We start from the raw sequence: 27,283 nt of genomic DNA on the forward strand, positions 1-27,283 counted from the left end.
ATATGTTTCTGGAACATACCTCTTCATTCACCTGAGGAAGGAGCTGCACTCCAAAAGCTAGTGACATTGAAACAAACCTGTTGGGACTCTAACCTGATGTTGTAAGACTTCTTACTGTGCTCAACCCAGTCCAACGCCGGCATCTCCACATCAAGAGAATGTGGAAGACCTGGCAGGGGTGCATTGGAATAGCCAACTCTGTAAGTAACAAAGTACAGTATGAAGTCTTACAACACCAGGTTAAAGTCCAACAGGTTTGTTACTTACATGATGTGGAGATGCCGGCGTTGGACTGGGGTGAGCACAGTACGAAGTCTTACAACACCAGGTTAAAGTCCAACAGGTTTGTTTCGATGTCACTAGCTTTCGGAGCGCTGCTCCTTCCTCAGGTGAATGAGGAGATGCAAAATCTGTTCACCTCAATTCAAGTCATTCACCTGAGGAAGGAGCAGCGCTCCGAAAGCTAGTGACATCGAAACAAACCTGTTGGACTTTAACCTGGTGTTGTAAGACTTCGTACTGTGCTCACCCCAGTCCAACGCCGGCATCTCCACATCATGTAAGTAACAAAGGCATGGATGAGGGTTTCAGCAGCAGATGAGCTGAGTCAGCAGCAAAGTAAAGCAATGCTACCGAGGTGGAAAACAGTTATCTTACAGTTGGCATGAACGTGCGATCAGAAGCCTATCTTGGATCAAATGTGACACCTATGTTGCACCAACATCATCAAAACAGGTGATCTGATCCATTGAAGCCAGGGTGACCTTAGGTCCTGTTTTTTTCTGGGAGAGTCCCAGATTTTCCTGGTGTCCCGCCAATTTCCTCAAAAATTGTTCAAATACCTCCTTTTTGGACAGCTTTTAAATCATGCCAATGGAAACAATGCGGTTGCAAAATAATAATCCCCCCCATCGCCGGACTTGTGCTGCAGGAGCTCTGCCCGGGTCTCCCCGATCTGGTTTCGGCAACAACTCTGAGCAACCATGACCTCTCTGGTGGCGGAGATATGCGGCAGGTGGTGCAGCTCAAGGCTGAAACTCATACTCAATGGGGTGGGTTGGTTCTGGGGGCGGGGGGGAGACGGACAATAAATGTCAGCGCCGCCCAGCCCTTGTGAAAGCAGAAATTAAAAAAATTACTCCGAACTGGTTTTGCTTTCGAAAATCTGTTCACCTCAATTCAAGCAACATCATCACCAAAACACATTATGCGATCCATTCATGTCATTTGCTCACTCCAGCAGGATGTTTTGGTCCACGTTCAATTTGAACCAACTGCCCCCGCTGGGCGCGTGCTTGTGTGGGGCAGGGCTCGCGCACGCTCCTCTTCCTCCGCTGCCGCTGCAAACGGTTGGCGCACCGCTCGCCTGCGTCAGACGTCACCGCGAAATGGCGCGCTTTATGGAATAGTCAACAGCAGCGTCTGAGGCAGCGCGAGAGTCAGGGCCCGTTAACGGACAGACCCTGGCGGAAGCGGAGGGCAGACGCCAGCCTCGTATTCTGAGGTAAAGGAGTGAGTGATTTCAGGCGGTGGCTGGAGCCCAGAGCGCGGATTCAGTAGTAATGGAGGGGTTAGTCCGACCCAACCTGTTGGCGTTAAGGGGATTGAAAGCCCCCTCACTCTCTGCTTACCTTCTGGACTTGCCCCCCGGACAGGCCGGTAGGCACTTTCCGAACCGGCCACAGTCGATAACGAAACAGCTCCCCCCCTCGTCCATCACGAGTGCAGGCCCATCTCCCGGCATGTGTTAAGTTCACTAATGCAAGTTTGTAGGAAAGGACTTACGATTGATTTTCGAGGCTGAGGAAGTAGAGGAGGAGAAGAATTGGCCCAGAGGCACTTCAAGAAGCCCTTATCCAACCAATAGTCTGACTTTTAATGCTGGCTGTGATGCCCATTGTAGTTGAATAGCCTCTGAATGTGGTTCTCACCTGTCCTACAAACCCATCTCTGTTAAGGACAAAGAAAAATGGGTGGCATGGCAGCACAGTAGGCCCCAGGTTCGATTCCCGGTGTGGGTCACTGTCTGTGAAGTTTGCACGTTCTCCCTGTGTCTGTGTGGGTTTCCTCCGGGTGTTTCCTCCCACAAGTCCCGAAAGACGTGCTGTGATCTGAATTGGATATTCTGAATTCTCCATTGTGTACCCAGACAGGTGCCGGAATGTGGCGACTAGGGGCTTTTCACAGTAACTTCATTGCAGTGTTAATGTAAGCCTACTTGTGACAATAATGATTATTAAAAAGAAAAGTACAGCATAGGAACACACCCTTCAGCGTTACAAGCCTGCCGATCATGATGCCCTAACTAAAAGAAAAACTGCTCGTACTCGGTCCGCATCCCTCCATTTCCTCCCTATTCATGTATCCATCCAGATGCCCCTTAAATGTTGCTAATGTGCCTGCTTCCATTACATCGTCTGGCAGCGTGTACCAGGCACCCACCACTCTGTGTGGAAAACTTACCCTGCACATCGCCCTTAAACTTCCCCCTCTCACCTTGAACCTGTGCCCTCTTGTAATTGACACTTCCACCCTTGGAAAAAACCTCTGACTATCCACCCTGTCTATGCCTCCCATAATTTTGTAGACCTCTATCAGGTCTCCCCTCAGCCTCTGTCTTTCCAGTGAAAACAATCCTAGTTTATTTGACCTCCTTGTCGCCAACACCCTCTAGATCAGGCAATATCCTGGTGAACCTTCTTTGCACTTTGCACTATCTCCAAAGCTTTCACATTGGAAGAGGGAGGGTTTAAACTAATGTGGCAGGAAGATGGGAACCGAAGCAGGCAGTCAGAGAGAAGTAAAACGGGAACAGAAACAAAAGGCAGTAAGGGGAAAAGTGTAAGGAAGAGAAGTGATAGTCAAAAATCAAAAAGGGCCACAGTACAGAGTTCAGTGAATAGGCCCAGTATTACGAAAAGGAATAAAATGGGAAGTAAAAACATGAATGGAAAGCGAAGCAGCAGTTTATTACATGAAGATATGGGTTCAACGATAAGGAAAATTAGAAGAAAAGTTAAAAGGAAAAATAACTTAGGAGAGGTTACTGATAGAGGTGTTAAGGTTCAGAACGGAGGTATAAAAGCCAACATAAGGGTACATTAACTGAATGCTTGTAGTATTCGGTAAAAGGTAAATGAGTTGATGGCGCAAATCATTGTGAATGACTATGATTTAGTGACCATTACTGAAACATGGTTGAAGGATGATCACGACTGGGAGTTAAATATGCAAGGTTATCAAACTATTCGGAAAGACAGAGTGAATGGTAAGGGAGGTGGTGTAGATGCGTTATTTAAGGATGACATCCGGGCAGTAGTGAGGGATGATTCTGGGCAGCACGGTAGTATAGTGGTTCGCACAATTGCTTCACAGCCCAGGGGTCCCAGGTTCGATTCCCGGCTTGGGTCACTGTCTGTGCAGAGTCTGCACGTTCTCCCCGTGTGTGCGTGGGTTTCCTCCGGGTGCTCCGGTTTCCTCCCACAGTCCAAAGATGTGCAGGTTAGGTGGATTGGCCATGCTAAATTGCCCTTAGTGTCCAAAATTGCCCTTAGTGTTGGGTGGGGTTACTGGGTTATGGCGATCGGGTGGGGGTGTGGGCTTGGGTAGGGTGCTCTTTCCAAGAGCCGGTGCCGCGCGATGGGCCGAATGGCCTCCTTCTGCACTGTAAATTCTATGATTCTATGACATCGGTGCTATGGAGGATAGGGTTGAATCCATTTGGGTGGAAATCAGGAATAGTAAGGTGAACTTCCGGTTGCGGCGATGCATTGCTAAGCCGCACGTTTCGGCAGCTTCCGCTCTAACGGACTTTTGGGCTCTTTTTGGGAGCCCCAACGGAAATTTTTTCGGACCAAACCCAGTGTGGGGTGACGAAGTAAGGAGTCCCCCCTAGTGTGTATGGAAAAGAGCGGTGGTAGTGGCCAGATTGCGAAGGATCCTCTGGAGCAGCGGCAGAGAAGAGAAGGAAGAAGCAAGATGGTGGCGGATGGAGACCAGACGACATGGGGGCCGGATCAGCAGGAATTCCTTCGACGGTGTGTGGAGGAATTAAAGAAGGAGGTGCTGGCGCCGATGTTGTTGGTAATCGAAGGGCTAAAAGAAACGCAAAAGGCCCAGTCGCTAGAGCTCCGTGGGATGAAGGAGAAGGCAGCTGAGAACGAGGATGCGATTCTGGGCCTAGCGGTAAAAATGGAGAGGCACGAGGCGCTACACAAGAGGTGTATCGAAAGACTCGAAGTCCTGGAGAACAGATCGAGGAGAAAGAACCTCTGGATTCTGGGTCTCCCCGAGGGAGTGGAGGGAGCTGACGTTGGGGCTTATGTGAGCATGATGCTTCATTTGCTAATGGGAGCTGAGGCCCCCCCCCCCGGGCCCCCTGGAGGTGGAAGGGGCTCACCAGGTCCTTGCGAGGAGACCCAAGGCTGGAGAGCCACCAAGGGCGATAGTGGTGAGATTTCACCGCTTCACCGACAGAGAGGCCGTTTTGACCTGGGCCAAGAAGGTACGGAGTAGCAGGTGGGAGAATGCGGTGATACGAGTGTATCAGGACTGGAACGCGGAGGTGGCGAGAAGGAGAGCGAGTTTTAATCGGGCCAAGGCGGCGCTTCACAAGAAGAAAGTAAAGTTTGGGATGCTGCAGCCGGCGCGACTGTGGGTCACGTACCAAGATAGACACTACTATTTTGAAACGTCGGACGAGGCATGGACCTTCATCCAAAAAGAGAAATTGGACCCAAGCTGAGGGACTGATGCTGTGGGGGAGATGACGATGTTGATGTACAGAAATGTAAATTGGGGAATGGGAGGTTCACCGTATCGGGACGATAGATGGGAAGAGAGGAATCCCTTTTTTCTTTGACAGGGGGACACTCAGAAATGTGGGCGCTGGTGGAAAAAGGGACATAGGTGGGGGATGGGGAATGGGAATGGGGCTGTAGGGGGAGCTGCGCCATAGGGGGGCGGGGCTGATCTAGGAAAGCGTGGGTTTTTTCCCACGCTAGGGTGATGATGGCGGGAAGACAGGCGCAAGGAGGATGGGAGTTCCACACACGGGGGGTCAAGGAGAGAGCGGGGGAAGCCGGGGTCAGTTGGAGTCAGCTGACTTTTGGAAGCATTATGGGGGGAGTAACCATGCTAGATGGGGATCTAGCGGGGTGGGGGGGGGAGGAGGGGGGATAACTGGGTTGCTGCTGCTGGGACCGAGAGGGAGCTGGCAAGGGAAGAGGTGGTCGTGACGGGAGTGCGCCGCCTGGGGGACTGGCCTAGAGCAGGTGATGGCTAGTCGGCGGGGGGCCCGAGTGTTCGCGCACTTAAAAGGACTGAAGGCAGACGTGGTCATGCTTCAGGAGACGCATCTGAAGGTGGCGGATCAGGTTAGGTTAAGGAAAGGATGGGTGGGGCAGGTGTTCCACTCCGGGTTGGACGCAAAAAATAGAGGGGTGGCTATATTGGTGGGGAGACGGGTGTCGTTCGAGGCTAGGAATATAGTAGTGGACAACGATGGCAGATATGTGATGGTGAGTGGTAGATTGCAGGGAATGGAGGTTGTGCTGGTAAATGTATATGCCCCGAACTGGGGTGATGCGGGATTTATGAAGTGGATGTTGGGACGTATCCCGGACCTGGAGGTAGGAAGCCTGGTAATGGGGGGGGGGGCGGGATTTCAATACTGTGCTGGATCCAGGGTTAGATCGGTCTAGATCCAGGACCGGAAGAAGGCCGGCAGCGGCCAAGGTGCTCGGGGTTTAAAGTAGCACATGGGGGAAGTGGATCCGTGGAGATTTGCTAGGCCATTGGCCAAAGAGTTTTCCTTTTTCTCCCATGTTCATAAGGTTTACTCCCGGATAGATTTCTTTGTTTTGAGTAGGGCACTGATTTCGAGGGTGGAAGGAAGCCATTGCCGTTTCAGATCATGCCCCGCACTGGGTGGATCTGGAACTAGGAGAGGAGAAGGAAAAGCGCTCACTCTGGCGACTGGATGTGGGACTATTGGCGGACGAGGGAGTCTGTGGAAGGGTGCGGGGATGTATTAAAAGGTACCTGGAGGCCAATGATGATGGTGAGGTCCAGGTGGGGGTAGTATGGGAAGCGCTGAAGGCGGTGGTTAGGGGAGAGTTGATCTCCATTAGGGCTTACAAGGAGAAAAAAGAGGGCAAAGAAAGGGAGAGATTAGTGGGAGAGATTTTGAGTGTGGATAAAAGATATGCGGAGGCCCCAGACGAAGGACTATATAGGGAGAGGCGAAGACTTCAGACGGAGTTTGACCTGCTGACCACAGGGAAGGCAGAGGCACAGGGGATGAGATACGAATATGGGGAAAAGGCGAGTCGGCTGCTGGCCCACCAGCTTCGTAAGAGGATAGCGGCGAGGGAAATAGGGGGAGTTAGGGATGAAACGGGAACTACGGTGCAGAGTGCAGGGAAGGTAAATGAGGTGTTTAAGACCTTTTATGAGAGGCTATGTAGGTCCCAACCCCTGGAGGGAAAAGGGGGGATGCAACAGTTTTTGGACCAACTAGGGTTCCCGAAGGTGGAGGAGCAGGAGGTGGCAGGTCTGGGGGCGCCAATCGGGATGGACGAGGTGACTAAAGGGCTGGGGAACATGCAGGCAGGGAAGGCCCCGGGACCAGACGGGTTCCCGGTGGAATTTTATAGGAAGTACGTGGACTTGTTGGCCCCGCTGTGGCAAGGACCTTTAACGAGGCCAGAGAAGGGGGGACTCTACCCTCGACAATGTCGGAGGCGACGATATCATTAATCCTGAAGCGAGATAAAGATTCGCTGCAATGCGGGTCATATAGGCCTATCTTGCTCCTGAATGTAGACGCCAAGTTGCTGGCAAAAGTGCTGGCGATGAGGATCGAGGATTGTGTCCCGGGGTGGTGCATGAAGACCAGACAGGGTTTGTAAAAGGGAGACAACTGAATGTTTACGTGCGACGGCTGTTGGGGGTGATAATGATGCCCCCAGCGGAGGGGGAGGCAGAGATAGTGGCAGCGATGGATGCAGAGAAGGCATTTGATAGGGTAGAGTGGGAGTATTTATGGGAGGTGCTGAGGAGGTTTGGGTTCGGGGAGGGGTTTGTCAGTTGGGTTAAACTCCTCTGTGGGGCCCCAGTGGCAAGTGTAGTCACAAATCGGCAGCGATCGGAGTATTTTCGGTTACATAGGGGAACAAGGCAGGGGTGCCCTCTGTCCCCATTACTGTTCGCGCTGGCAATTGAACCACTGGCCATAGCGTTGAGAGACTCTAGGAAATGGAGGGGGGTGGTTAGAGGGGGAGAGGAACACCGAGTGTCACTCTGCACAGATGACCTACTGCTGTATGTGGTGGATCCTGTGGAGGGGATGACAGGTTATGCAGATATTGAGCGAGTTTGGAGATTTTTCGGGATATAGGCTTAATATGGGGAAGAGTGAGCTTTTCGTAGTACACCCCGGGGATCAGGGAAGAGGGATAGACGGCCTGCCGTTAAGGAGAGCGGAAAGGAGCTTCCGATATTTGGGGATTCAGGTAGCCAGGAGCTGGGAAACTTTACACAAACTCAATCTGACGCGGCTGGTGGAGCAGATGGAGGAGGATTTCAAGAGGTGGGATATGCTGCCGCTCTCATTGGCGGGCAGAGTGCAGGCGGTCAAGATGATGGTCCTCCCAAGGTTTCTTTTTGTGTTTCAATGTCTCCCCATTCGAATCACTAAGGTCTTTTTTAAGAAAATAGATAGCAGTTTTATGAGTTTCGTGTGGGCAGGGAAGACCCCAAGGGTAAGGAGGGGGTTCCTGCAGCGCAGCAGGGATAGAGGGGGACTGGCGTTGCCGAATCTGGACTATTATTACTGGGCCGCCAATGTGGCGATGGTTCGCAAGTGGATGAGGGAGGGAGAGGGGGCGGCGTGGAAGAGGCTGGAGATGGCGTCCTGTAAAGGAACGAGCCTAAAGGCGCTGGTGACGGCGCCGCTACCGCTCTCCCCGAAAAGGTATACCACAAACCCAGTAGTGGCAACCTTAAGGATCTGGGGGCAATAGAGGCGGCAGGGGTGTGACGGGTGCCTCGTTGTGGTTCCCGATCAGGAACAACCATAGGTTTGTCCCAGGAAGGATGGACGGAGGGTTCCAGAGCTGGCATCGGTCAGGAATTAGGAGATTGAGAGACTTGTTTATCGACGGGACGTTTGCAAGCCTAGGAGCGCTGGAAGAAAAGTATGAGTTGCCCCCGGGGAATATCTTTAGATACATGCAAGTGAGGGCGTTTACGAGGCAACAGGTGAGGGAATTTCCGCTGCTCCCGACACAAGGGATCCAGGATAGAGTGATTTTGGGGGTATGGGTCGGGGAGGGCAAAGTGTCCGAAATATATCAGGAGATGAGAGACGAGGGGGAGGCGCTGGTAGGGGAGCTGAAGGGAAAATGGAAAGAAGAGCTGGGGGAGGAGATTGAGGAGGGTCTGTGGGCTTGTGCCCTAAGTAGGGTAAATTCCTCTTCCTCGTGTGCCAGGCTTAGCCTGATACAATTCAAGGTTCTACACCGAGGACACATGACTGGAGCGAGGCTGAGCAGGTTCTTCGGGGTGGAGGACAGGTGCGGGAGATGCTTTGGAAGCCCGGCGAACCACACACATGTTTTGGTCGTGTCCGGCACTGGATGAGTACTGGAGGGGAGTGGCAAGAGTGATTTCAAAGGTGGTGAAGGTCCGTGTCAAGCCAGGTTGGGGGTTAGCTATATTTGGGGTAGCGGATGAGCCGGGAGTGCAGGAGGCGAAAGAGGCCGGTATTCTGGCCTTTGAGTCCCTGGTAGCCCGGCGAAGGATCTTACTCGTATGGAAGGAAGTGAAACCCCCCGGCGTGGAGGCCTGGACAAACAATATGGCAGGGTTCATAAAACTGGAACGGATGAAGTTTGCGTTGAGAGGATCGGTTCAGGGGTTCTCCAGGCGGTGGCAACCGTTCCTTGACTATCTCGCGGAACGTTAAGGGAAAATAGATCGTCAGCAGCCCAGAGTGGGGGGAGGGGGGGGGGGCAACCTGTCTTGTTCTGGTTGGGGTGGGGGTGGGGGGAGCACTATTTTTTGTTACTTTGTTAGTTCACTATTTTATTAAAATGTTATCTATTAGTTATTGTGTTATCTTTTTTGTTGATTTGTAAGGTGGAAAAATTGTGTTTGAAAACTTTAATAAAATATATTTTTAAAAAAAAAGGAACAGTAAGGTGACAAAGTCACTGATAGGAGTAGTCCATAGGCCACCAAATCATAACATTACGGTGGGGCAGGCAATAAACAAAGAAATAACTGATGCATGTAGGAATAGTACAGCAATTATCACGGGGGATTTTAATCTACATGTCGATTGGTTTAACCAGGTCGGTCAAGGCAGCCTTGAGGAGGATATAGAATGTATCCGCGATAGTTTCCTAGAACAGTATGTAATGGAACCTACAAGCGAACAAGCGGTCCTAGATCTGGTCCTGTGTAATGAGACAGGATTGATTAATGATCTCATAGTAAGGGATCCTCTCGGAAGGAGCGATCATAATATGGTGGAATTTAAAGTACAGATGGAAGGTGAGAAGGTAAAATCAAACACTAGTGTTTTGTGCTTAAACAAAGGAGATTACAATGGGATGAGAGAAGAGCTAGCTAAGGTAGACTGGGAGCAAAGACTTTATGGTGAAACAGTTGAGGAACAGTGGAGAACCTTCCAAGCGATTTTTCACTGCTCCGCAAACGTTTATACAAAGAAAAAGAAAGGACGGTAGAAAGAGGGAAACTTGACTGTGGATATCTAAGGAAATAAAGGAGAGTATCAAATTGAAGGAAAAAGCATACCAAGTGGCAAAGATTCGTGGGAGACTAGAGGATTGGGAAATCTTTAGGGGGCAACAGAAAGCTACTAAAAAAGCTATAAAGAAGAGTAAGATAGATTATGTGAGTAAACTTGCTCGAATATAAAATCAGATAGTAAAGTTTCTACAAATATATAAAACAAAAATGAGTGGCTAAGGTAAATATTGGTCCTTTAGAGGATAAGAAGGGAGATTTAATAATGGGAGATGAGGAAATGGCTGAGGAACTGAACAGGTTTTTTGGGTCGGTCTTCGCAGTGGAAGACACAAATAACATGCCAGTGACTGATGGAAATGAGGCTATGACGGGTGAGGACCTTGAGATGATTGTTATCACTAAGGAGGTAGTGATGGGTGAGCTAATGGGGCTAAAGGTAGACCAGTCTCCTGGCCCTGATGGAATGTATCTCAGGGTACTAAAAGAGATGGCTAGGGAAATTGCAAATGCACTGGTGATAATTTACAAAATTCACCAGACTGGGGTGCTCTCGGCAGATTGGAAATTAGCAAACGTGACACCACTGTTTAAAAAAGGAGTTTGGCAGAAAGCGGGTAATTATAGGTCAGTTAGCTTCATTTCGGTAGGGAAGATGCTGGAATCTATCATCAAGGAAGAAATAGCGAGGCATCTGGATGGAAATTGTCCCATTGGACAGACGCAGCATGGGTTCATTAAGGGCAGGTCGTGCCTAACTAATTTAGTGGAATTTGTTGAGGACATTACCAGTGCGGTAGACAACGGGGAGCCAATGGATGCGGTATATCTGGATTTCCAGAAAGCCTTTGACAAGGTGCCACACAAAAGGTTGCTGCATAAGATAAAGATGCATGGCATTAAGGGGAAAGTAGTAGCATGGATAGAGGATTGTTTAATTAATAGAAAGCAAAGAGTGGGGATTAATGGGTGTTTCTCTGGTTGGCAATCAGTAGCTAGTGGTGTCCCTCAGAGATCCGTGTTGGGCCCATAATTGTTCACAATTTGCATCGATGATTTGGAGTTGGGGACCAAGAGCAATGTGTCCAAGTTTGCAGACGACACGAAGATGAGTGGTAAAGCAAAAAGTGCATAGGATACTGGAAGTCTGCAGAGGGACTTGGATAGTTTAAGTGAATGGGCTAGAGTCTGGCAGTTGGAATACAATGTTGACAAATGTGAGGTTATCCATTTTGGTCGGAATAACAGCAAAAGGGATTATTTTTCAAATGATCAAATATTAAAACATGCCGCTGTGCAGAGGGATCTGGGTGCCCTAGTGCATGAGTCGCAAAATGTTGGTTTGCGGTGCAACAGGTGATTAAGAAGGCAAATGGAGTTTTGTCCTTCATTGCTGGAGGGATGGAGTTTTAAGACTAGGGAGATTCTGCTGCAACTGTATAAGGTGTTAGTGAGGCCACATCTGGAGTATTGTGTTCAATATTGGTCTCCTTACCTGAGAAAGGACGTACTGGCGCTGGAGGGTATGCAGAGGAGATTCACTAGGTTAATCCCAGAGTTGATGGGGTTGGATTACGAGGAGAGGTTGAGTAGATTGGTTGGAATTTAGAAGGTTGCGGGGGGGGGGATCTTATAGAAACATATAAAATTATGAAGGGAATAGATAGGATAGATGCGGGGAGGTTGTTTCCACTGGCCGGTGAAAACAGAACTAGGGGGCCTAGCCTCAAAATAAGGGGAAGTAGATTTAGGACTGAGCTTAGGAGGAACTTCTTCACCCAAAGGGTTGCGAATCTATGGAATTCCCTGCCCAGTGAAGCAGTTTAGGCTCCTTCATTAAATGTTTTCAAGATGAAGATAGATAGTTGTTTGAAGAATAAAGGGTTATCGTGTTTGGGCGGGAAAGTGGAGCTGAGTCCACAAAAGATCAGCCAGGATCACATTGAATGGCAGAGCAGGCTCGAAGGGCCAGATGGCCTACTTCTGCTCCTAGTCTTACATCCTTCTGATAATGTGGTGACCAGAACTGCATGCAATACTCCAAATGTGGCCGAACCAAGGTTTTATATAGCTGCAATGTGATTTCCGAACTCCTGTACTCAGTGCCCTGGCTGATGAAGGCAAGCATGCCATATGCCTTCTTAATCACATTGGCTACTTGTATTGCCACATTTAGGGAACTTTGGACCTGAACGCCCAGATCCCTTTGTTTGTTAATGTTCTGAAGGGTTCAGCCATTTACATTATAATTCATACCATTTTCATTTTCATACCTAAATTTGATCCTCCCAAATGCATCACCTCGCATTTGTCCGGATTAAATCTATCTGCCATTTCTGTGCCCAAGTCTCCAATCTATCTATCCTGTTGTATCCTCTGACAATCCTCGACACTATCAGCAACTCCGCCAATCTTCGTGTCATCTGCAAACTTATTAATCAGACCACCCACATTTTCTTCCAGATCATTTATATATACACTACAAACAACAGAGGTCCCAGCACTGATCCCTGCAGAACCCAACTAGTTGCAAATCTCCATTCAGAAATACACCCTTCCACCGCTACTGTGTAAACAAGCTAGTTCTGTATCCATCTAGCCAGCGCACCCCGTATTCCATGTGATTTTAGTTTTTGTACCAGTCTGCCATGTGGGATCTTGTCAAACGCCTTACTAAACTCCATATAAACTACATCCCCAACCCTTCCCTCATCAATTTTCTTTGTCACCTCTTCAAAAAACTTAATCAAGTTGGTTCCCCGTACAAAACCATGCTGCCTGTCACTAACTAGTCCATTTTCCTCCAAATGTGCATATATATCCTGTCCCTCAGGATCTTTTCCAAAAGCTTCCCCACCACTTATGTCAGGCTCGCCCACCTATAATTTGCTGGATTATCCCTGCTTCCTTTCTTAAACAAGGAAATAACATTGGCTATCCTCCAGTCCTCTGGAATCTCGCCTGTGGTCAAAGTGGATCTGAAGATATCTGTTAAGGTGCGGTGTTCGACTGCAGTCCTCCACAGAGGGATCAAAGGACAGCGATGAACACATACATGGGGATGGTGGACTTAACAGTATTTTATATACTTACATGGAATCTCTACAGTGCCAAAGAAGGCCATTCAGCCTATTGAGTATGCACCAACCGTCTGAAAGTGCACTCTACCTAGGCCCACTCCCTTGCCCTATTTCCGTTACCTAACCTGCACATCTTTGGACACTAAGGGGCTATTTATCATGGCCAATCCACCTAACCTGCACATTTTTGGACTGTGGGAGGAAATCCGAGCACCTGGAGGAAACCTATGCAGACACGGGGAGAGCATGCAAACTCCACACAGTCACCCAAGGCTGCAATTGAACCCGGGTCTCTGGTGCTGTGAGGCAGCAGTGATAGCCACTGTGCCACCGTGACGCCCCAATTTGTTATTTTCATTTAAAACGGTATTATCAGATTTGACAACTTGACACTTGGTATTAGCCACATTTGGCAAAAAATTATGTAAATACACTGGGGTAGAAAGTAATGTGTTTTGTCAGTTTTGTGGGCATGGATCAAGTGCACCAATTGTACACCACGTTGTACACCAATTTCTTGGTCCAAAGCCCTGCACTTAATCTGATCCACTATATTGATCCTCACTTCTTAAGGCATCACAAGTGGCATCCTGATATCAGCATTGGATTAAACCAGTGTTTTTGAAACTTTTTTTCCCAGAATCCACTTTTACCAACCGGCTGACCTTTGGGACCCATGCCGGCCGACCTTTGCAACACACCATTTTTGCTTGCCTTTAATGCAACAGATGAGCATGCTTGGTCCTCACGAACTCTCAATGTGCATATCAGGTGCAGAATTCAGCCGGTTCCTTTGTGCTATCTTCATCTTTGTGAGGACGGAAAATCCAACCTCGCACATGTAGGTCGTTGTGAAGGGTAATAGCAACAAAATGCTTGTTTTACTCAGCACTGGATACTTCTTGGAGACACTACTCCAGAATGCTGACAGCACATGGACTTGTGTGTTTTTAATGTGCTGTCAGAAGTGAGGTGCAGAAGTTCAGTCTCTTTATTTGCAGCCAGCTGTAAGTTAATAATTGACTCTAGGGTCTCAAACTCAAAAGGATTTTTCACCTATCTCTTCTCTTTCAAAACCTGAAACTTCTATGGAAACCTCAGCGCAGCCATCTCACGCAGCCAGATGCAATTGAATAAGGCTTGCCAGTCTATTGACCGTTCCCTTACTAACACTGTTTTCTTCGATGTGTCATAGCAACGGGGCGAACATTAAAAAAAAAAATCCAATTAAGGGGCAATTTTAGCGTGACTAATCCTGCTCTGCACATTTTTGGGTTGTGGGGTTGAGACCCAAGCGTCGGGAGCATGTAGTAGTTTTGGCTTTGTTCTTGCACTTGCAAACTTTCAATACCTTTTGGAAAGCATCTTTACAGTGCTGAAAAACAATCATCATCCTTCCCTTTCAATTTGAGGTTCAGTTCGTTTAGAATTGAAAAGATGTCTGCAAGGTAAGACTAGTTAGCATCCAACTCTCATTTGCCAGTACTTTCCTGCATAAAACACACGTGGACTTTGCATCCTGTTTTGCATTGGCACAATTAACAGCCATGCCTCAAATAATCATCTTTATACAGCTTTGTTCACAACTTTAATTTCTTCTAAGTAGGCTGTTCACCAGAGACCCTGGAGCTCTGTGTACAGTTCCCACTAGCACTGCTTTGTCCTGCCCTGGACTCTCCTGAGCTGCTCTCTCCAGATTCAGTTGTTAGATCCTGGCCTGTTAGGGTCTCTGGCCTCTCTTCCTTATAGCAAAACTATCCATCTTTAGTTCTTCACATTCCTGTTGTTTGCTTGCAGCTAGAAAATGGAGGAATCTCTCTGATTTTGAGGCAAAATCAGGACGTAGAGGGCACGCGACGTCAGTGTACGAGCCGAGTGTGTGACCTGCTCTCTGTTGCCGCTTCTGGTGGGACGACTGCATCATTCACATTTAAAAGCCCGTTGAGGCTGGCATTCTTTTTTTTTTTCTTTCTTTTCCAATTAAGGGGCAACCAGCACATCTTTGGGTTGTGGGGGTGAAACCCACGCAGACACTGGGAGAATGTGTAAACTCCACACGGACAGTGACCCAGGGCCGGGATTTGAACCCGGGTTCTCAGTGCTAACTACTGCGCCACATGCCACCCCAAGGCTGGCATTCTCAACTTTATAGCTGGTTGCGGCCGGCATTCTTAAAAAACGGTGGCTGTTGGGCGCGTCTCCCGCGATCGCAAACGCTCTGTGACCAATCGCTCTGTGACCCATTCTGGTTTAAACATTGAAAAAGAGTCCATGACCTGTTCGTTCATCACTCCTGTGCTTGCTCGTCTACATACACAAACCCCGCCACCCCCCAGGTGTTGGCCTGTTTTAAAGTCCACATCCTTGTTTTCAAATCCTCCATGGGCTTCATTCATAACCCCCCCCCCCCACATCAGCTTTTACAATGGTCAATAGTTTTGTTGTTTTTTCCTGATCTCTCCTGTCGTTGTTGATTATGTTCTTGTTGAATCCCTTGGTTTTATTTACAAAGTTACAGGTGCTCTATAAATGCAAGTTATTGGTGTCATGCGAGAGTACCTTTAAGAAATGGGTGTTTATCAAATAGCTGCAGTGATGTTAGAGTGTGGGTGGAGCTGGGCTGTCAGTCTGCTTTACTTTCGTTTTTGAGCTGGCAGCTACAGTGTGTGTTTAGTTTTGTTTTCGGAGTTGGAGCTGCATCCAGCCAAACAAGGTGTAATTTTGACCCCTCTGTATGAAAAGAAGGCCTTCAGATCACTTACTAATTTAAAGGTGCTAACTGCTCTCAGTAGAGAATTTAAACCTGATGTCTGTGTTAAAGAGGGTATTTGTCTTATGGATGTTGTTAGGAAAGATTATGGGTTACTTATAGAGTACTGTATTCTTTGGGGGGAATTATTTGAGTTGCTAAGATGTTTACTGTGTGTTTATAAAATGTTAACTGGATTCATAGAATAAACATTGTTTTGTTTTAAAAGTACTTTAGCTCTCTGTTGCATCACACCTGTAGAGTGGGCCCTTGTGCTCCACATAACCAAAATCTATTAAAAGTTGTGGGTCAGGTGAACTCCATGATACACTTTGGTGTTCTTGAAACCCTGGCCCATAACATTGGTGATTGCTTTTGACGAAATGGCAGAGGAAATGTGCCTCTCTGAGCTCCAACGGACCATCATCCTCTTAGGAACTCTCAACCTCTCCTCCTTCCTAATATAATTTCATTAACACCCCTCACAACTCCCACCCAAAGCCTGGCTTTTAGCACTGTTCACCCAATGCCATGTCTCTCCACAAACAGCTCCTGTTTCCTGTCACTTCTTTTTTCTAAATAAATTTAAAGTGCTCAATTCATTTTTTCCCAATTAAGGGGCAATTTAGCATGGCCTATTCACCTACCTGCACACCTTTGGGTTGTTGGGGTGAGACTCACGCAGACACTGGGAGAATATGCAAACTTCACAAGGACTGTGACCCAGAGCCGGGATCGAACCCGGGTCCACAGTGCTGTGAGGCAGCAGTGCTAACCACTGCTCCACCGTGCCTTTCACGTTTCCTGTCATTCCAGAGTGTGACAAATAACTCTCTGTTAACGTTAGGGGATGCTACTATGGTGTAAAGTTTAAATACATTAGTATCTGAAAAAGTATCTGGGAGATTTGACATAGCACATTGTGAGCTGGGTGGAACTGTTCTGCAGGTGATATTTGAACTCCTAACCTAAAATTTACTGTGTGATTTATTTGTCCTATATCTAAGGAAGAAAATATATCTATTTACATAGTACCTTTCACAAACTCAGGATGTCTCTGCATACACGGCAATTGAAGTCCTTTTTGAGGTGAAATCACTAGTCGATTTGTTACGAAAAAGCAACCATGAGTTAGAAGACTAAAAAACCTGTTTTCGTAATATTGTTTACAACAACAACTTTTATTTATATGGCATATTTGATGTAATAAAATATCTCGAGGCCCATCACAGAATGTTATAAAGTAAAATATAAAACAGTCACGAATGACGATATTAGGTCAGATGGCCAAAAGCTTGGACGAAGAGGTAGATGGATGGACAGTTCTACGGAGAACTGTTCAGAGTTTGGGAATTCTGAATTCAAGGAAACACCCCTACTTTGTGAATGGTATAATTGGAACTTTCGTTCCACCCAAGAGTGCCAGTCGGCCTTTAATTTAATAACTGAAAGACGACATTTGTTACAATGAAGCACACCTTCAGTACTGCCCTCGGGTGTTAATTTTGATCAGTGTTTTTCAAACTTTATTTCCCGGGACCCACTTTTACCAACCGGCTGCCCTTCGTGACCTACGTCGGCCGACCTTTATGGCCCACCATTTTTGCTTCTCTTTATTGCGACAGGTGAGCCTGCTTAGTCCTCACGATCTCAATTGCTTTGTCATTCAATGTTACTGTCATGTGAGAGTACCTTTAAGAAATGGATGTTTAAGCAATGTACCTATAAGAAATGGAGCTGATCACATTACTGAATTAATGTCAGAGGGTGGGGGGAGCTGAGCTCACTTCTGTTTTTTGAGTTTCAGCTTGAGAGAGCAGCTGTGAGTGTTTGTGTTTTGCTGTGAGCTCCAGGAAGAAACACAGCTGGTCTGTTGATTTTTGCAATCCAAAGAGTATAAACATATTGAATGGAACCCAATATGCTCCTATTTTTGAAGGTTTGAAGTCTTTTGGATGTTTAAAGGAACAGTATGAAGGATTATTTAGTGTTGTCTTTTGGGGTTATCTTTGAAGTAATGGGTGTTAAGATATTCAATGTTTGTTTTAAAAGGGTTAACTTGAGTTCATAGAATAAACATTGTTTTGTTTTAAAAGCCATTTGTCCATTTCTGCTGTATCACACCTGGAGAGTACGCCGTGTGCTTCCCACACCACAATCTATTACAAGTTGTGGGTCGGTTGAACTCCATGAAACACTTTGGGGTTCTGTAAACCCGGACCCATAACAGTTACATTTCTGCTAAGGACTTCCAGCTGATGATTTAAGTTCTCGTGCATCCTTTGAAAAAATATTAAGAGCTTTGTCCTCAAACTCACCATGCTTAATCTTCAAATGCCTTTGAAGTTTTGAGGGTTTGCATTGGTATAATTAACAAAGCCATACCTCAAGAAATCATCTTTATACTGCTTTCTTCCCGAGTTCAGTTTTTTAATAGGTTGTTCGCTCAGTATACAGTTCACCAGCACAGCTTTGTCCTGCCGTGGACTCCACTGTGCAGCAGATTCAGTTGTGAGATGCTGGTCTCTTTGTGTCTCTGGCCTTCTCTTATTATAAAACAATCCATCTTCAGTTCTTCACAGTCTTGTTGCTTGTTTGCTGGCAGCTACAAAATGGAGGAATCTCTCCTCTGTGATTTTGCGGCCAAAGCACGCACATACAGGGTGTGTGACATCCGTGTATGTGTCAGGCATGTGACCTGCTCTCTGCCGCTGCTTCTGGCAGGAAAACTCCATTGTTCGCATTTAAAGGGCAGTTGCGGCCAACATTCTTAAAAGCTGGTGGTGGCTGTTGGACGCTTCTGCGATCACGAATGCCGTGACCGATTGCTCCACGACCATCCCTACACCCGCCCTTGACCCACCCGTGGGTTGCGACCCACAATTTGAAAAACCCTGGTTAGGTGACACGCTCAAGTTTCTTGAATGTGGCTCTGAATCATAGAATTTACAATGCAGAAGAAGGTCATTTGGCCCATCGAGTTGGCACCGGCCCTTGGAAAGAGCACTCTACCTGAGCCCACACCCAGTAACCCCACCTAACCTTTTGGACACTAAGAGGCAATTTAGCACGGCCAATCCACTTAACCTGCACATCTTTGGACTGGGAGGAAACCGGAGCACCCAGAGGAAACCCACGCAGACACTGGGAGAAAGTGCAAACTCCACACAGACAGTCACCCGAGGCTGGAATTGAACCTGGGACCCTGGAGCTGTGAGGCAGCAGTGCTAACCACTGTGCCACCCCTTAAACCCACAATGTGCTTAATTTGATGGGAGAATGGTACTACTTGGCCATTAACATGGAATATGCTGTAGAATGAATTATTATGTATTTTGTTTATCCTAGGGGTAGTTTTCCTCAAAAGGATATATATAGTTCTCAAAAGCAATGGGGGAAGATTTAAACACTGCTACAACCACCACCATCAACACCACCCATGAATGATTTTTCTATTATATAGGAGCTACATAAAAGCTGTATTTGAAATATATGTACGTTTGTCTCCTGGTTGTTTACACAGGCCCCATCAAGTTACCATAGCTTTGGGTTTTGGACAGCTATGAATAATTGGTGAAGTAGCTAAGAATGACACTTTTTTATCTTGTAGATGAATCTAGGAACAAGAAGTCTTAATCTTAAATTCCGAATTCATCTGATTAAATTCAAACTTTTCAAAAGATATATTTGAGAAAGAGGGTTAGAAATTTGAATTAAATAATAAGAGACAAAGAGACACCATTGCAGACAATGGCAGAGCAGGCAGAGATGAGCCAAATAACTTATTGTGGAGTGTATTTTCATGTGGTTGTTCTTTAGTCTGCTTTCAATGGCTGATTCTATTAATTTCGTGATAACCAAGCTTAAGAATAACATTTGTAATTGCAGCTGAGTCTCTGTTGTCCTTCTTGAATAAGAACATTTCCAGTTTTTCAATTGTTAGATCATTCCAATGACCCTCAATATGAGAATTGTTACAATCCCTGTAGTGTTAGTAACTTTGTAAAATAAATTCAAACTGCCAGTTAATAGTTGAAAGAATTTCAGATTTTAAGATGTTTCCTGTAACACATAACAAAAATCAATAATAACTAAACACTATCTTTGTAGGTAACTTGTATTGAAAAAGCAAAGTGGAATGCCCCCCCCCCCCCCCCCATTCTTAGTGCAACCAAAACAATGCACTTCACAGATATACTTTAAACTGTCCTTCAGATAGAATTCAGTTTTCCCAGAATCAATCCAAAGTAATTTCTGCTCCCTCCAATTTATTCCTGTTCGTTCCTCTGCCTGGTAACTTGCAATCTTAGAACTGTCATTCCCATGAGGTTTTCTTATCCCAGAGACCTTCCCTCTCGTCCAAGCCACTTCTAGCCTAATTTTAATTCCCCACAAATTTGGTCTACTCAATCCAAGCGTGAACTGCACCTGCATTCTTACACAACAAATCATAGAGAGCTTTTTGGCCTCCAGCTGCTCCCTCTTTTCTGGATCCAGGCAGACTCAAAACACTATGTGATGTTCTGTGATATTCTCGGAACCCCTGTAACCTTGGTATTTGCAATAGTTTCCTCCTCATCCTTCACCATGGCAAGGTGAATCACTTGGGTCGTGTATCTAGGTAGAGATGTTAATTAACTATCCTTGAAAGCCCAACTGTCTTTTCATGTTGGACCTAACTGGACAACTGTTTAGTACCCAACATTCTCTGCAATTTTCTGGGACTTTGGAGATCCTCAATCTCCACTATTAACACATACACTGCTGCCATCAGACTTCCTTTGATCTCTAACAGTACAATTACCCAGGGTCACTGTCAGGCACACTTAAGAACAGGTCGCATGACCTCGTTATTTTACTTTAAATTTAAAAACAAAATCCCAAAACATCATAATCCTATAAACTCTGTAATTATAACCGAGTCAGAGGTTCATTAATCCCTGTTAAACTTATCTAGAATGTATGTTTTGTAATGTTGAAGTCTTAAAGGAGCGTATACAGCATGTATTTCAAGCTGCACACTATTTGGTTAATGACGAGTTACAGGGAATAATGAATGTTTCCACATATTTATCATTTCCACATTCTCATTTTGACTTTCCAGTGAACTTCTTGAAATTTTGATTCCTCCCGGGTACCTTATTTCATATTACTGTGCAATTCCTAATGAACTTCGAAGCATATGATTTGTTTTGTGTATATCTATGTTAATATATTTTATTTGCAATTGTTTCCCATAACTGTCTTTTCTTGGAGCAATCTGTTTTGAATTTAAGAACAACTGTTGGTTTGGTGCAGGGCATGGTTTGTAGCAACAATGTGACAAAACTGCTGAAATGTTGGTACTTTCCCTAAAATTAATTGTCAGTTATAATTGTATTTAAATTTCAGTTTCTGTACTTGAAGTTCCAAAATGGCAATGCAAGTAAGAACTGAGCAGAATGCTGCAGTTGAAGAGGAAAGTTTTGGCCCACAAGCTATATCTCGTTTGGAGGTAAGTGTTACAAAAAAAAACTTTATTGTTGAAGGAGCTTAAATGTGATCCGATTTTCTTCTAACTCATGAACATCAGCTGTATTTTGCTTATCGTTCTCTAATTGTTAGGGTGTGTTTGTGTATTTTGCTCATGGCTCTGCCTTGAGATTGATCTGCTCCAATTCTTCAGTCAGTATTCTCATTAGGATTTTGGTCAAGTGTAAAGATGGGTCAATTAAATATTTTTACTACACCCCAACAACCCAAAGATGTGCAGGGTAGGTGGATTGGCTGCGCTAAATTGCCCCTTAATTGGGAAAAAAAAATTAAATTAAAAATTTTCTTCCTATAACTATCCACTTAGCAAAGCATCCAGCAGTGCAGTTTAAAACTGCAATTTGCCTCTATGTTTTTAAGAGAGCATCTTAAGCTGTGTTACAAAGGTTTGAATTGCTTGTATTTTGGATTAGGGAAATTCACTCAAACCACCCAACCCCCTCTTCCTCCAAACCAAAGATGTGGCTTTGGATATCTGTAAGGGGCCTGGTTTTGCCTGTCTCTTTATGGGATACGTTCCAGTCCTACTCCGGCCCCTCCCACAATTCTTTTATGAGTTTATCAATGACTGTCGGTGCTGGTTCATGTTCCCATTTGGACTTGGAAAAAATGATCAATATCACTTCCCATTTCCACCACTCTATCACCTTCACATGATCCATCTACAACCCTTCCCTTCCTTCACCTCTCTATCTCCATTTCTGGGAACAGATTGTCAACTAGTATCCATTACAAACCCACCGACTCCTACAGCTACCTCGACTACTGCTCTTCACACCCCACATCTTGTAAGGACTCCATCCCATTCTCCCAGTTTCTTCACCTCCGTCGTATCTGTTCCAATGTTGTCACTTTCCAAAATGACATGTCTTGCTTCTTCAGGGTTTGGCAGCCACTGTGGTTGACAGGGCTCTCGACCGTGTCTGACCCATCTCCCACACCAGTGCTCTCACCTCTTCCTCTCCCTCCCAGAACCATAATAGGGTCCTCCTTGTCCTAATTTTTCACCCCACCAGCCTCTGCATTCAAATGATCATCCTCTGCCAGCTCCGGCATGATGCCACCACCAAACACATCCCCGCCTCCCTGTCAGCATTCCTCAGGGACTGTTCTCTCCGGGATATTCTGGTCCACTCCTCTCATCGCCCCCAACACCTCATCCTCTTCCACGGCACCTTCCCAAGCAATCGCAGAAGGTGCAACGCCAGTCAGTCCCTTTTACCTCCTGTCCACTCACCATCCAAGAGCCTGAACACTGTTTTCAGGTGAAGCAGCGCTTCATGTGCACCTCCTTCAATCTGGTCTATTGCAATCGCTGCTCCCAATGCGGTCTACTTTGCATTGGAGAGACTAAATGAAGACTGAGTGACCGCTTTGTTGAACATCCGCTTTGTTGAACATCCGCAAGCAGGACATGGACCTTCCTGTTACTTGCCTTTTCAACTCATCACCCTGCTCTCATGTCCACATGTTGATTGAAACCTACTTTTCTTGTAGCTAATAAAAGTTTAAGGGAAGAAATGATTTAGTGACATTATACTATTAAAAATCATATATTAGCCATGACAGAAGGAGATTTGAGATCTCTGAACAATTTTCAGTCGACATAACTGGTGGAGCTCGGCTGCCCCTCGAGACCAAGGAAAGCTCTGCAGCACCCTTGGAAGCAATGGGGGCTTTTTTAGGACTATTGTCCCCCATAACTCTTCCGAACATCTTAGAAGCAGTGGGGACTTTGTACTGTCATCCCTTTTAACTCCTCCAATAAATAACTGACTAAAGTACTTGCAACCTCAATATTTCAGCCTTTTCTTCTCGTGTTCTTTTCTCGGTAGGGGAAGTTCCGCGATCCGTTGTGGCTTGAGACTAATTGAGGCAAAATTGATGTCTTACTTCAGCCTAGCCGATTTTCGGATTGAAGTCTTTCGGTCATTCGGTCTGCAATTCTGCCTTCGGGCCACACTGTTATTTGGGGGCCCCTCCGGCACGGCCTGCCTTCGGGCCACTCCGTTCTTCCTCTGTTCGTCCGACTCCGTCAATTCTCCCCTCTACCGTTTGCTGACTATTCCAATTGATGGATCTGTACTTTGTTAATATATTTATGTGTCGCCGCACTATATACTAATCTACAGAACTCTAAGACTGAGCTTCTTGGGTGAAGTCAAGAATAGCTTTATTTATGTCAGTTTTAAAGTCTACTGATCAAGTCAAATTTTATGCGAATACAGAATCTAGAAAGCTGTTTGTCCAACGCAAATACAGATGGTAGAGTTGAATTCAAAATACAATTCAGTTTGTGGTAATTTCTTCAGATCAAAATGCACAATACAAAAATGAAACGAAAGGAAATAGCAGTTTGCAAAGTAAAGAATAGGTTTCAAAGGTTAGGCTAAAGATGAATTCAGAGAGAGCGAGCAAAGGTTTTCTCCTGGTCTCTTAAGGGAATCATAATCTTTTGAGGCTCTGTCCCCTTTCTGACTGTGATTGGGTTAAAATAATTATAATTCATCTAATTGACCAAAATGTCTGTCTATCAAGTTTTAAGAGATAATGTGGCATGGGAGAATTTTTCTTATGTTTCCATAATATGGTGTGATCGACCCACCTGTTTCCACCATGTTTTCTAGAACTGGGATGTTTGCCCAGTAATGATAATAATGAGTCTATTCTGCAACGTGGGTAGTCAGTTTGAAAACTGATTTCCTTATCCGATCTTTTCCCATGCTTTCAGCATTCTCTGCTGTCATGGCTAATATATGATTTTTTATAGTATAATGTCACTAAATCATTTCTTCCCTTCAACTTTTATTACCTGTAAGAAAAGTAGGTTTCTATCACATGTCCATCCTTGGCCTGCTGCAATATTCCACTGAAACCCAACACAACCTGGAGGAACAGCACCTCATCTTCTGTTTAGGTACGTAACAGTTTTCCGGACTTAATACAACTTCACATTCTGAACTCTCTCCTCCACTGTCACGCCGCCTTTATTTCTATCAATTTATTTTCATCCATCGATCTGTTTTTCCCTGACTACCATCACCCCCACCCCACGATGGCCATCTGTTCCCTATTCTAGGTTGTCATTTGACGTACTTTTTAAAAAAATATATATATATTTTATTCAAATTTTTTGGCCAAACAAAACAATACAAAGGTTTTCCTTTTTACAACAATAAAACAGTATAAATAACAGTGGCCGTTTTTAATAAATAAATAATATATATATAAACTAAATGGCAACTGCCATATCAAAAATAATAACTCCAAAAATAAAATCAAACAATCCAATATACATAGCCTAATACAAATATCTACAAAAACACCCCTGAGGACCCGCCCGAGCTCTCTTTCCCCCCCCCCCCCCCTTATGTTGCTGCTGTTACCTTCCCATTTCCTTTATCGTTCTGCGAGGTAGTAAATGAACGGTTGCCACCGCCTGGTGAACCCTTGAGCCGAACCCCTTAGTGCGAACTTTATCCGTTCTAGTTTTATAAACCCTGCCATGTCATTTATCCAGGTCTCCACGCCCGGGGGTTTGGCTTCTTTCCACATAAGCAATATCCTTCGCCGGGCTACTAGGGACGCAAAGGCCAAGATATCAGCCTCTTTCGCCTCCTGCACTCCCGGCTCTTCTGCAACCCCGAATATAGCCAACCCCCAGCCTGGCTCGACCCGGACCCCCACCACCTTTGAAAGCACCGTTGCCACCCCCACCCAGAACCCCTGCAGTGCCGGACATGACCAAAACATGTGGGTGTGGTTTGCTGGGCTTCTCGAGCATCTCCCACACCTATCCTCTACCCCGAAAAATTTACTGAGCCTTGCTCCGGTCATATGCGTCCTGTGTAAAACCTTGAATTGTATCAGGCTTAGCCTGGCGCACGAGGACGACGAGTTTACCCTACGTAGGGAATCAGCCCACAGCCCCTCCTCAATCTCTTCCCCCAGCTCTTCTTCCCATTTCCCCTTCAGCTCATCCACCATGATCTCCCCCTCGTCCCTCATTTCCCTGTATATATCCGACACCCTACCATCCCCCACCCATGTCCCTGAGATCATTCTATCTTGAATCTCCTGCATCGGGAGCTGCGGGAATTCCCTCACCTGCTGCCTCGCAAAAGCCCTCAGTTGCATGTATCGAAATTCATTCCCTTGGGGCAACCCATATTTTTCCGTCAGCGCTCCCAGACTCGCAAACGTCCCGTCTACGAACAGATCTCTAAGTTGCACAACCCCAGCTCTCTGCCATGCTCCAAATCCCCCATCCATTCTCCCCGGGACAAACCTATGGTTATTTCTTATCGGAGACCGCATCGAGGCTCCCGTCCTTCCCCTATGTCATCTCCACTGCCCCCAAATTTTTAGTGTTGCCACCACCACTGGACTTGTGGTGTATTTCTTTGGGGAGAACGGCAACGGTGCCGTCACCATTGCTTGTAGGCTGGTTCCTTTGCAGGACACCATCTCCAATCTCTTCCACGCCGCTCCCTCCCCTTCTCCCATCTACTTACACACCATTGAGATATTGGCGGCCCAGTAGTATTCACTTAGGCTCGGTAGTGCCAGCCCCCCCTATCCCTGCTACGCTGCAAGAACCCCCTCCTCACTCTCGGGGTCTTCCCGGCCCACACAAAACTCATGACACTTTTCTCAATTCTCTTGAAAAAAGCCTTCGTGACCATCACCGGAAGGCACTGAAACACAAAAAGGAATCTCGGGAGGATTACCATTTTGACCGCCTGCACCCTACCCACCAGTGACAGGGGCACCATGTCCCATCTCTTAAAATACTCCTCCATCTGTTCCACCAATCTTGTTAAATTAAGCCTAAGTAAGGTTCCCCAACTCCTGGCTATCTGAATCCCTAAGTACCGGAAATCTCTTGTCACCTTCCTCAGCGGTAAGTCATCTATTCCCCTGCTCTGCTCCCCCGGATGCACCACAAACAACTCACTCTTCCCCATATTCAATTTGTACCCCGAAAATTCCCCAAACTCCCTAAGTGTCTGCATTATCTCAGGCATCCCCTCCACTGGGTCCGCAACATACAGCAATAAATCATCTGCATACAAAGATACCCGGTGTTCTTCTCCTCCCCTGAGTACTCCCCTCCACTTCCTGGAGCCCCTCAGTGCTATGGCCAGGGGCTCAATCGCCAATGCAAACAGTAACGGAGACAGGGGACACCCCTGCCTCGTCCCTCTATGAAGACGGAAGTAGTCAGACCTCTGTCTGTTCGTGACCACGCTCGCCACCGAGGCCCTACACAGCAGCTGTACTCATTCGATATACCCTTCTCCAAAGCCAAATCTCCTCAGCACCTCCCACAGATAATCCCACTCCACTCTGTCGAATGCTTTCTCGGCGTCCATCGCCACCACTATCTCCGCCTCCCCCTCTGGTGGGGGCATCATCATTACCCCTAGCAACCTCCGTATGTATGTTCGTGTTCAGCTGTCTCCCCTTAACGAACCCAGTTTGATCCTCGTGGACCACCCCCGGGACACAGTCCTCTATCCTCGTCGCCATCACCTTAGCCAGGAGCTTAGCATCTACATTTAAAAGGGAAATGGGCCTGTAGGACCCACACTGCAGCGGGTCTTTTTCCTTCTTCAAAAGGAGCGATATCGTTGCCTCCGACATAGTCGGGGGCAGCTGCCCCCTTTCCCTGGCCTCATTAAAGGTTCTCGTCAAAAGCGAGGCCAGTAGGTCCATATACTTCCTATAAAATTCCACCGGGAATCCGTCTGGTCCCGGGGCCTTCCCCGCCTGCATGCTCCCAATCCCTTTTACCACCTCCTCCATCTCAATCTGTGCTCCCAGTCCCGTCCTCTCCTGCTCCTCCACCTTAGGGAATTCCAGCTGATCCAGGAAAAGCATCATTCCCTCCTTCCCTTCCGGGGGCTGAGCCTTATATAACCTCTCGTAAAATGCCTTGAACACCCCGTTCACACTCTCCGCTCCCTGTTCCATCTCTCCCTCCTCATCTCTCACCCCACATATCTCCCTCGCTGCTCCCTTCTTCCTCAATTGGTGGGCCAGTAGCCGACTCGCCTTCTCTCCATACTCATACTGTACACCCTGTGCCCTCCTCCACTGTGCCTCTGCCTTACCCGTGGTCAGCAGGTCAAATTCCACATGTAGC

At 46.6% G+C, this 27,283-nt stretch overlaps 1 protein-coding gene across 1 annotated transcript in view; it reads left to right on the plus strand.

Annotated features, from left to right (window-relative positions):
- The first annotated feature begins 1,326 nt into the window (after nucleotides 1-1,326).
- rad51 (RAD51 recombinase) overlaps nucleotides 1,327-27,283 on the plus strand; it is a 165,519-nt gene continuing 139,562 nt past the window's right edge. The window contains exons 1-2 of the mRNA XM_072486302.1: nucleotides 1,327-1,504; nucleotides 20,995-21,097. Coding sequence (XP_072342403.1) covers nucleotides 21,017-21,097 — 81 coding nt within the window. The 5' untranslated portion in view covers nucleotides 1,327-1,504; nucleotides 20,995-21,016. The remainder of the gene's footprint in view (nucleotides 1,505-20,994; nucleotides 21,098-27,283) is intronic.

The sequence above is a fragment of the Scyliorhinus torazame genome, chromosome 2 (genome assembly GCF_047496885.1).
Source record: "Scyliorhinus torazame isolate Kashiwa2021f chromosome 2, sScyTor2.1, whole genome shotgun sequence".
NCBI classification, from domain to species: Eukaryota; Metazoa; Chordata; class Chondrichthyes; order Carcharhiniformes; family Scyliorhinidae; genus Scyliorhinus; species Scyliorhinus torazame.